Source organism: Neurospora crassa, linkage group III (genome assembly GCF_000182925.2).
Source record: "Neurospora crassa OR74A linkage group III, whole genome shotgun sequence".
In the NCBI taxonomy this organism is placed as follows: domain Eukaryota; kingdom Fungi; phylum Ascomycota; class Sordariomycetes; order Sordariales; family Sordariaceae; genus Neurospora; species Neurospora crassa.
Window position 1 is genome coordinate 2,627,962 of NC_026503.1, and position 10,812 is coordinate 2,638,773.

General features: G+C 53.4%; 4 protein-coding genes across 4 annotated transcripts; 2 read left to right on the forward strand and 2 right to left on the reverse strand.

The window, feature by feature from the left end:
• The first annotated feature begins 77 nt into the window (after positions 1-77).
• On the forward strand, positions 78-2,692 carry NCU00101 (pbn-1). The gene is made up of 2 exons (XM_952132.3): positions 78-585; positions 649-2,692. The coding sequence occupies exons 1-2, from the start codon at positions 229-231 to the stop codon at positions 1,795-1,797; spliced, it is 1,506 nt and encodes a 501-aa protein (XP_957225.1). The 5' UTR covers positions 78-228; the 3' UTR covers positions 1,798-2,692.
• Positions 2,250-4,817, forward strand: NCU00102 (hypothetical protein). The gene is made up of 4 exons (XM_952133.3): positions 2,250-3,102; positions 3,173-3,361; positions 3,464-4,168; positions 4,265-4,817. Exons 1-4 carry the CDS (start codon positions 3,028-3,030, stop codon positions 4,412-4,414), a joined length of 1,119 nt encoding a protein of 372 aa, XP_957226.1. The 5' UTR covers positions 2,250-3,027; the 3' UTR covers positions 4,415-4,817.
• On the reverse strand, positions 4,730-6,413 carry NCU00103 (hypothetical protein). The gene is made up of 2 exons (XM_952134.2): positions 5,741-6,413; positions 4,730-5,642 (listed from the first exon to the last, which is right to left on the reverse strand). The coding sequence occupies exons 1-2, from the start codon at positions 6,056-6,058 to the stop codon at positions 5,082-5,084; spliced, it is 879 nt and encodes a 292-aa protein (XP_957227.1). The 5' UTR covers positions 6,059-6,413; the 3' UTR covers positions 4,730-5,081.
• A 538-nt stretch (positions 6,414-6,951) lies between these two features.
• On the reverse strand, positions 6,952-10,655 carry hsp98 (heat shock protein 98). The gene has a single exon (XM_952135.3). The coding sequence runs from the start codon at positions 10,158-10,160 to the stop codon at positions 7,377-7,379; it is 2,784 nt and encodes a 927-aa protein (XP_957228.1). The 5' UTR covers positions 10,161-10,655; the 3' UTR covers positions 6,952-7,376.
• Positions 10,656-10,812: the final 157 nt, after the last annotated feature.

The window sequence follows — 10,812 nt, forward strand, 5'->3', positions numbered from 1 at the left end:
AGACGTGGACAGTGGAACTGGAGCTGTTGGCAGCTGTTGATGGCCCGTTATCGTCACTTCAGCTCGTCAACAACAACACCAACTAAGGTACTCTCGCAATATTAACACCGCCACCCAGACACAGTTGTTACATCCACACACATCTTGATGATCTAATTTCCCATCTCATCTACCTCTAATCACCCAGCCTCAATCAGTCTAATCGTTTTCACGCAGTGTTGATCCGCCATGAGAGAGCGCATCACCTTCATCCAGAAGCAAGGCGACTCAATCGAGCCAACCACGCTCAAGATCAAGGGCGGTGTCCTCAACGGCCCAGAGATCCAGGCTGCCCGTGAAGACAGACTCACCATTGCAATCGATGAGTTACCGAAAGACCTACAAGCGCTCTTGGGCACAGCTCATGAGCTTCACATCAGATATGTCAGCTCTCAACCATATGAGGCAATCACCCCTTTGCTAGCTAGGCTGCCGCCTGGCTTCCATCTGTTCTACACCCCGGCAGGGCAAGCCGATGCCACTTCCCCAGCGCTCTGCCTTGCCCTCAATCAAATTTTCGGAAATGTTCAGTGCGAAAACCCAGAGGTGAGGGTTGAATTCATCCTCCTCACCTGTACCATGGTGTTTGTGCTAACCGTCTTCACATAGAAGTCATTCACGACTCTGCCAAGGGACCGTTTCTCTCACTCAGCTGCCTACCAGTTCTACCAACCATCGGTAGACCTTTCCCCATTCATTGCACTCGTTAAAGAGAAGCTATGTTCATCTTCCAAGGACCAATCTTGCGCTGCCAGGGCCGACCGCTTGGCAAACGCCAGCTCTCTGGACATCTCATATGATGCCATCTCTCACGCCGTCAAGCTCACTGCAACATGGCCCTACCAGAAGCAAGAGGTCCACGCGACATCCCGTCCACAGACACGGACCGAGGTTGGAGTCTTGAACTCGGACCGGCCAGGACACCTCGAGCCTCATGAGCTGGGAATTTCCGGTCTTCTCACCGTGCTGGGACAGGATAAAAAGCCGTCTGCAACTATGTTTGCCTTTGCCTCTCGACATCGTGATGCCGAGTCTAGCTTTTCCGCCGAGTTTCTGGAGCCAACAGGTCTTCACCCTACCCTCAAACTCAGGCTTGAGTCCAGCAAGCCACCTATCGAAGATGCCTACTGCTCACCACACGCCTACTTCACCCTTCCCAAGACCATCTTCGCCGATAGGCACCAACTATCGGATGACCTCTTTCTGGCCTCGAAGAATCTCACTGGTCTACGCTACATTTCTCAGCCCGTGGACCTTGAAGCTCCTGAATATGTTGAGAAGCGCTGGGGGTCTTCGCTTCTTCTGGAACTTTCCCCTCCCGAACATGAAGAATCAAAGTCTTGGACAGTACAAGTCCCCTTGCATCTGCGCTACCTATCTCCCGCTGAAGGCGGCTATACCGATATTCAAGTTCCATACCCGGCTGTTTTCTGGGCTTGCGCGGCTGAGGAAGGTACCAAGTTCCCTAATAATCCGTTCGAGAAGGCCAACCTTGGCTACGACGGCCTTTTCGGCCCTAGGACGGTATTCTGGCATGTCGAGCCTCGCCCGACAATTGGCAGCCGTTTGAGCAACATGATCAAGGTGCCAGTCCTGGACACAAACAAGGCGGAGTGGGTAAGCGGCGGCACCGGGCTAGCGGTACTCCTTGGCTTTGCCTGGATCATGTGGAAGTTGTTCGGCGTGCTTTCAAAGTCTGGGTACCAAAACCAACCCTCGCAGGCTGCGGAGGTCGTCAAGGCCAAGAAGAATCAGTAATGGTCAAGGGAGTGGGATGAGGCGAATGGGCGAAGTGTACCTGGAGACAAATGTAATATCCAAAATATTAAACGTAAGTCACGCCAGCAAATTCGAGGCTGACTGCAGCCCTTGTACACCTCGTTCTTTTTGATTGATCGATATCTGGCGCTTCACAGAATGATGCCGGGGTGGACAGCTCGGTGGCATGTAAGCCGAGTGGCTTGTTTCACGGTTTGTTTGCGTCTCCTATCTGCCTTCAGTTCTAGGTATTTTCGCTTCTTCCTTCGCTTCATGGCAAGACAGTTCCTTCCTAGGTCTTCAGCACCTCCGCCATTCTGCACAGCAACTATACCCAATGTTACTGGGGCACTTCTTCCTTCTTTCATTCGTGACTGTTCTTTTGTCGGAGTATTAGATCAATCCTTGCCTTTGTTTGGAAAAGTGCTCAGCTTGCACCGCAGAGGTGGTACTGCACACTTTGGCTTCTTTGTCAACACTTACCAACACCCAACCATACACAAAAGGCAACACACCCCCACGTTGAATGAAGCTCTCTGCAGCCGAGGAGGACAGAACAGGGATCGTGTTGGAGAAGTATTTCTTCCCCACATTTCAAAGCTACTCTGTTAGAGCTTCCAAGGCTAGCGACCCAATGACGTCGTCTCCCTCTGTTCTCAGGATGCAGGTCTACACTACACTACCCTTCGCCAGTGCATGTTAAATCTCTTTCCCACCCAAGTGGCTCAAGTCAGCTGTGGAATGTCAGAATAGGTCTGGCGAATATGGAAACCAAGTCCGCGGATAACTGGAGACTTCTCACCTATTCTTGCCCAATCAGCCGAGAGTCGTACAAATCTCGCCTCGCCTGCCTCTGGCTTCCTGTTCAAATGGCAGGAGTACACCCCGCAAAAGGCCCTTGAATACTCCAATCTTTCCATGTAGGGAACCAAGCTGGGAAAAGATCATCCAGGGGACCTGCAGCGTACTCTTCCGATGTCGACGTTGTCTCTTCGTTCTGGGAAGTAGTTGCGTCTGATCATTCGGTGCCGAACATCCAGGTCCGGAATGTCAGTTGGTACAAGTACCGGGCTCTTCCTCCCCGGTCTCCTCATTGTTTCCTCGTAATTCCAAACCAACTCGACCCTATCTTCTCGCTTCCAAGCAGCCGAAAAGCTTACGGAACCTCACCAAAGTCCTCTATTCGTTCCAAGTGCAGTGCAGCCACTATTCGCATCTCGAAGCATTAAGATGAGCAGCAGTCCGGATCGCAGACCCATCTTCGTGGCAACCCATCCTCGGGCTTGCTCCACGGCCTTCGAACGGGTATGTTCCGTCAGTTCGAAGAAGAGAAGAAGACCATAGCCAAAAGTCTAATCAAATGTCAACTCCATAGGTGTTTATGACCCGCCCAGATGCCCTGAGTTGTGTGCACGAACCCTTTGGTGATGCCTTCTACTATGGCCCCGAACGCATGAGCACGCGCTACGACCATGACGAGGCCGCAAGAGAGAAGAGCGGGTATGCGGAAGTCCGGTACGACGATGTCATGGGCAGAATCTTGAAGGAGACGTTGGAGAACGACGTAAGTGTGCACCGAACCCTGTATCTCGTTCTATCTCTCCTCACGGGACATCATCTGCCGGCGACATTATTTATATAGTCTAACTCCGATTCCACTTCATAGAAGACCCGTGTCTTTATCAAAGACATGGCCTACTACATCGTGCCTCCCAACGGCGACCGTCCTTTAGGCCCGGCGCGCTCGCTCGATCGCCACCCCAACCCGGTAGCAGACAGCAACCCGACTATCATTCCCACCTCCCTTCTCATGCTCTTCCATTGGACATTCCTGATTCGCCACCCACGAAAGGCCATCCCGAGCTACTACCGCTGCACCATTCCACCGCTGAACAAAAAGACGGGATTCGACGAGTTCATGCCCAGCGAGGCAGGCTACGTCGAGCTCCGCAGGCTCTTCGAATTCTTGCATGCCAAAGGAATCATTGCCGAGGAAAGCAAGTACGATTCCGAGGAGACGCGTAAGTCGAGGGGCACGATGTTTGGGCAGATGAAGGAAGACAGCGTGTCGGCATGGAGTGGTCCCGATAGAGACGAACGACTGGAGCAAGGCCCCGCGCTCAGCAGGCAGCTGGAAAACATACCAGGTCCCGTGAAGATCACGGTCGTTGACGCAGATGACCTGCTCGACGACCCGGAGGGCACGCTAAGAGCTTACTGTGAGGCCATCGGCGTGGACTTTGACCCCAAGATGCTCAAGTGGGATGACGATGAGAGCCAGAGGACAGCTAAGGAGGCGTTTGAGAAGTGGAACGGGTTTCACGATGATGCGATTGGGAGTACCGAGCTGACACCGCGGTCGCATAAGGCTGTAAGTCTCTTGTTTACTATATCTTGTTTTCGCATCACTCTGGATGCTGTGCGGACGTTTTGATAAAGATGAAGCTAATGTTACATAACGGAACAGAAGACACCGACTCAAGAGGAAGAGGACAAGGAATGGAAGGAAAAATACGGCGAGGAGGGACAGAAGATAATCAGGGAGACGGTCGACAAGAATGTGGCCGACTATGAGTATCTCAAGAAGTTCGCTTTGAAGCCGAAAAAGATGGAGTAGGAGAACGAAACGGTTGTATGACAAGACCCAAGTTTTGGGTCTTGTTCAGGTCACGCATCTGAGTTGTTATCATCAACATTGAGGGCCCCAATATCAATATTGGCAGAAGCAATGAATATCCGAGGGATCGCTGGCAAACATTAGGTTTTGTATCGAGACGGCATCAAAATATAGAGGGAACGGCATTATAGAAGGGTGTCTCGTCAATTCAAGGTGTACTTGCAATGAGCAACGGGACGACACAGGAGAGATCTCAATGGCAGTTTAGCCACATCGATGAGCTCAAGTCTACTCCACACAAATTCCAGGAGGACTGCGGCATTGCATAAAATAGTCATTTTTACAGAGAACTATGAATACAAACCCGGGTCAGCGAGGTCAATCGACCGACCTGTTTTTACCTAAAAAAAAAATACCCCCCACACATGTGATGATACAGAACAATTGTACACCCAGAGTATGATGGTTTATGGCCTAGAAGGGTGGCATGGACTGTCTTAAGAGAACTTTCCATTTCCGGGTTGGTTGTCCTCACTCACATACCTGCCCCGCTGTCTGCGGCGCTCAACCTTCACATCTCCTTCTTCCGACCGGAGAGCACCTCGACAAGGCCGCATTCCTCCTTCTTCCACCCCACCTAACCCCTTCCATGACTGACCATGACCCCTTACTCGCTGCTCATCCTAATAGGCATCCTCTTCTTCTCGGCCTCGCCAGGGATACCAACCTCATGGCTGACGTTATCGCTCCACTCCCTCGCGTGGAACTTATCCTGCTCGTTGGTCCAGTACACCGTTGCCCTTCTCAGCTGCCTCTTGACGTCGACAACAGCCCCCTTTTCCACCGCCCCGCTCGCCTTCTTGATCTCGCCCACCAATTCTGACGAAGACCCAAGGCGAGACACCTGCCACATGAGGTTACCCTTGCCGGCTCCCGCCAGCACGGCCGCCATGTCGGCCACGCTGTTGGGTTTCTGGTCGTTGAGCTCCTGGCCGCGCTCACGCTTGGACTTGTGCATCAGCTTGCGGCCTTCCTCGGCCTCGTTGGCCCAGTCCAGCTCGTGCCGCTTCTTGAACTCTCGCAGCTTCTGGTAGACGGATCGGCCGACCGCACCTTGGTCCTTGCCCGCCAGCTCGATCATGGCGAGTGGGCGCCAGTAGTCCTTGCGGATCTTGCGGGGGACGAGGTTCTTGCCGGTGAAGGGTTGTTGGCGGATGAGGTGTTGGTGCTGTAGGAAGGGTTTGCCCAAATGGTTAGTTGATTGATTGGAACTAGAAGATGATGATGAAAAGAGGGCTTGACAAGGGAGGGAGGGTGGTTGCGTACAGAGATAACGGGCTTGGTCGAGTAGATCACCTGGCCTTGCTCAATGTGGTGAAACGCCCAGATGCGATCGCCATGGCCCTTGGGGTTTCCCTTGTTTCCTGGCTCTGACTTGAGCTGCAGCCTGGATGGGCTCTTGAGCTCGACAGCCGTCTCCTCGGCCAATGGGCTTGTCTTGAGAACCGCTGTGGTCGGTTTTGGGATGGCGGTGGTGGGGTGTGTGCTGGCGTGGCGCACGGCGCCGGCAACGTTGGTGACGGCGCTGAGACGCGAAACGCCGAAGGCCAGGCGGCCTATTGTCGAGGTCGTTACAGAGTTCATGGCGAACTGTGTGTGGTTTGTATGTGTGGACGAACGTATAAGGAAAGTGTAGCACCACACGCCCACGTTAACGACGACGGGGAGTCTTCCGGCCTTGGACGGGACTGGCGCAGGCGCTGGAGCAATCGGTCGGTCGGTCGGTCGGTCGGTCGGTCGGTCGAGGAAGCCGGGTGTTGGTGATCGCGTTACGAGGTGTTGGGGTTAGGTATACAGGTAGGCGGCAGGCAGGCGCGGAGACGGGGGAATCTGGAAACGGAACGGGACGGGGCTGCTCGCGCGCACGCCTGGAGCAGCAAGCAAGTCGACTCGGATCGCGGAGGTCGGGACGGGACTCGGGGCTCACAACATTTTTTGGGTCCGTTAGGTTTCCACCAATTCGGGCCCTCCAATGCGCGGGAGTTGTGGGGAGGTGGGCTTTTGCCTGCCGGAGCTACAGTGTAGAGCGGGCTGAATCCAATCCCTGTCGTCTAAAGCTCCACGCGGGGCCAGCTCTTACACCAAGGCACATACATATCTCGTGTAAACAATCCTGCTCCTGCGTTTTGACAAATTCCCTGGATCCAAATTGACAAGCTTTTGGGGTTCATCCGAGACAAGCCTACCTTCCAGTTATGTGGTTGAGGTCGGGGTAGCTTTGTTTTTGGCCGTCTGCTCATGCTCAACAACAGTCGGGTCTAACCAGCAAGCCGGTCGGCACTTTGCCGGATCCTCCTCCCATGTAATCAACTTACATACACACAAGACGGGACATCTATTGCAAGGAACCGAGACTACTTGTTCGCCCTTGACCCAAGACTGGGGAACGGTCTGAGACCGGTGCGTTAGACTCACACCATAATCACATTTGTTCACCATTTAGCAGTTCACTTCAGTCATCGTGGCAACACGGAATCAGCTTTGTTACGGTAGTAGCTAAGTTGTATATGATCTTTGCACTGTACGCGGAAGGAGAGTATCATATGTACCTAGTGTATGTCAAGGACCACGGCTGATGTAAACACATGATTTTGATTCCCACTAAATCTTCAGAATCAATTCTCCGCCGTTCTTTTAGATACATCATGTCTACCTCATGTGAATCATAACATCTTTCGTTTCATATCATGTAACGTACCTAAACATACAGGCCCCAAACTCCAAATGCAAAATGTGCATGCTTTAAACCCCGAAGGCTATCCCATTTTCAAATTCCTCAAGTCATGATACCAAATTTCCGTCTCCCTAACACTCGGGGCGTCCACGATTATCTTCTTCACTAATCCTCCTAGTCCACCTCTACGTCGTCGCGCATGACTGAGTCATCTTTCCTATTAGACATCTAGTCGTCGTAAAGATCCTCATCCATCTCAGATTCCGGCGCAACCTCGTCAACTGCGTCTTCCTCATCCAACATCATTTCGTCGTCCTCATCATTGACCTCGGGATGGTTGGGAAGGACTGTAATCTTGCCGTCTTGGACGACAACCCTGGCAACCTCACCGTCGCGGATGCTGCCACGGAGGATCAAAACGGCCAAGCGGTTCAGAACCTCCTTCTCAAGCACACGTTGCAGTGGTCTAGCGCCATAAGCTGGCGAGTAACCAAGAGCACCCAGCTTGTCTTTGGCTTCTTCCGACACCTCGATTTTGACATTGCGATCGTTGTCTTGGAGCCGCTTCTGGATTTCCGCAATGCGTAGCTCGACAATCTTGCGGATCTCGCGACGAGTGAGACGGTTGAAGATGACAATTGAGCTGATACGGTTGAGGAACTCGGGAAGGAAGTAGTTGCGCAGGGCGTTCATGACAAGCTCGCGAGTGGTTGGATCAATCTTGCCGTCCTTGGCGTTGGGACGAGAAAGGTACTCAGCACCCAAGTTAGACGTCATGACAACGATGCAGTTCCTGGCATCGACGACTCTGCCCTGACCGTCCGTGATACGACCGTCATCCATGAGCTGTAGCAGAACGGTCAAGACCTCCTTGGCTGCCTTTTCAACCTCGTCAAAGAGAAGGATGGAGAACGGCTTGCGGCGAAGGGCCTCAGTCAGCTGGCCACCAGAGTCGTGACCGACGTAGCCGGGAGGAGCACCAATCATGCGGCTGAGAGAGTGACGCTCCTGATACTCAGACATGTCGAAACGGATCATGGCCTTAGGATCATCAAACAGGAACTCGGCAAGAGCCTTGGTGAGCAGAGTCTTACCGGTACCCGAAGGACCGCAGAACAGGAAGCTGGGAGGCTGGTTGGGGTTGGAGAGACCCGACCGCTGCAGTCTGATAGCGTTGGACACAGACTGAACGGCCTCCTTCTGACCGACAACAATCTTGCTGAGATGCTTCTCCATGTGCAAAAGCTTCTCCTTCTCGCTGGTCTTGAGGCGTGTGACGGGAATACCGGTCCACCGTGCTACAATCTCGTTGATCTGATCGGGACCAACGACATCGGTGATCATGGCACCGCCGGTTTCGGCCGCAGCGGCGTTGAGCGCAGCGTCAGCCGCAGCCTTTTCCTTCTCAAGCCTCTTGATTACTGCCTCCTGCTCGGGGATGGCGTAATACTGAAGATCAGCAGCACGGCTGTGATCTCCCATTCTGCTAGCCTCTTCGGCCTTTTGTCTCAAGCTCTCAAGCTTCATCCTGGCTTCCTGGAGAGCCTTGGCTCTCTGTTTCTCCTGTTCGTATTTCTCACGGAGGGGTCTGAGCTCCTCCTCCACATTCTCGGCATCCTTCTTCGCCTGTTCAAGACGAGCCTTGGAAGCCTCATCCTTCTCGCGAGACAAGGCGTGAATCTCAATCTTGAGCTGACGCAACTTGCGCTCCAAGGAATCGATGATTTCGGGCTGCGATTCTCGAGCGACTCTGACTGCGGCAGCCGCCTCGTCGATCAAATCGATAGCCGAATCAGGAAGTCTGCGGGAAGTGAGGTAGCGGGCCGCAAGATTTGCAGCGGCCACAATGGCAGCATCGGAAATAGTGACACCATGGTGCACCTCGTACTTCTCCTTGAGACCACGTAGAATGGAGATTGTCTCAGAAACGGAAGGCTCCTTGACAATGACCTGCTGGAAACGACGTTCAAAGGCAGCATCCTTCTCGATGTACTTGCGGTACTCGGCCAGGGTGGTAGCGCCAATGCAGTGAAGCTGACCACGGGCGAGCATTGGCTTCAAAAGGTTGGCCGCATCCATGCCACCTTCTCCGGACGCGCCAGCGCCCATGAGCAAATGGATTTCATCGATGAAAAGGATGATCATCTCCTTGGACTCGGAGATCTCCTTCAGAACTCCCTTCATGCGCTCTTCAAACTCACCCCTGTACTTGCTACCAGCCACCAGGGCACCGACATCAAGAGACAGAAGCTTGCAGTTGGCCAGATTGTCGGGCACATCAGCGTTGACGATGCGCTGAGCGAGACCCTCAACGACGGTAGTCTTACCGACACCAGGCTCACCGATAAGGACAGGGTTGTTCTTGGTACGACGTGAAAGAATACGGATCACTCTCCGAATTTCCTCCTCACGACCAATGACGGGATCAATCTTGCCTTCCCTGGCCATGGCTGTCATATCAATGGTGAACTTGGCGAGATTCTCGTGCTCCTCTTCAGTGTCAGCATTGCGAGAGTCGACGCGCTTGGTACCGCGAATGGCCTGGATGGCATCGGTAACGAGCTTTGGCTTGGGAATGTTGGCCTCCTTGAGCGCATTCATGATCGAGGGCTCCTCGGCCAGGGCTGTGATAAGGTGGTCGACGGCAATGTATGTGTCTTTTTGCGTCTTCTGCAGCTCGTTGGCCTTGCGCAGGACTGTATGGAAGGAAGGAGCCATCGAGACATGGTCGGGAGGAGGGTCTTGGCTGGGGAGGCGGACGAGGGCCTTCTTGAGGGCGCGGTCGAACAGCTGGGGATCGCCGTGGGCTCTCTCAATGACTTGGCGGAAGAGAGAGCTGGTTGCCCCGGCTGGTGCATTTTGCTGGTCCTTGCTCGGATCTGGGAGAGGGTCGAGAAGCGCGACTGCCAGATGAACGGGGAGGAGTTGCGAGTGGGCGTATTGCTCTGCCAGGGCCATGGCATCCTCCAATGCCTTCTTGGCCCGGTCTGTAAATTCCATTTTCGACGTCATGATGAATTAGTGTGCGAGACTCTGTTGGTCCCTACAGAATTTGTGTGGTGTTGTGTTTCGATTGGGGGTGTGTGTGTATGTGTTATTGTTGATGTACAAAAGAGAAAAATCGCGGAAATGTTGAGATGAAGCTAGTGTGACGTGAGGCTTCACTCTTGATGTATATCTTGGAGAAGAAAAGAACAATTGTGTTTGGGGTATCTCTTAGTAGACTTTTGTGTTTTGATCTGGGGAACAAACAAAGAATCGCTGACGGGGGGGAGAGGTCAGAAGGAGTGGAATTTATTCGTGAGCCTTGGTGGGGAGAGAAGTCGCGAGTTGATGCCCGAGCTGGCCGTGCAAGAGCAAGTGGGATGAGTATCTACCTCTAGCTGCTTCTCGATGGTCCTCGCAGCCTGTCGCAAGTAGAGGTAGCTGTGCGGGCGGGCGCACGGGAAGCGACGACATCATAGTGACAAGCAAGCAGGCTGCCCGCAAGAACGAAGCGACTCGAATCTTCAGCGGTCTTCCTGTCACCATATACTGTTGGCTCCTGTTCGGGCTTGAGGGGTATAAAGTGGGTACCTGGAGGGCGGGGCACATGGAAGCTTTCCAGTGGGGTCCGCGCTTTCGGACTGTCTCTCCGTCATCGCAGTACCTGCATCGACCTGAC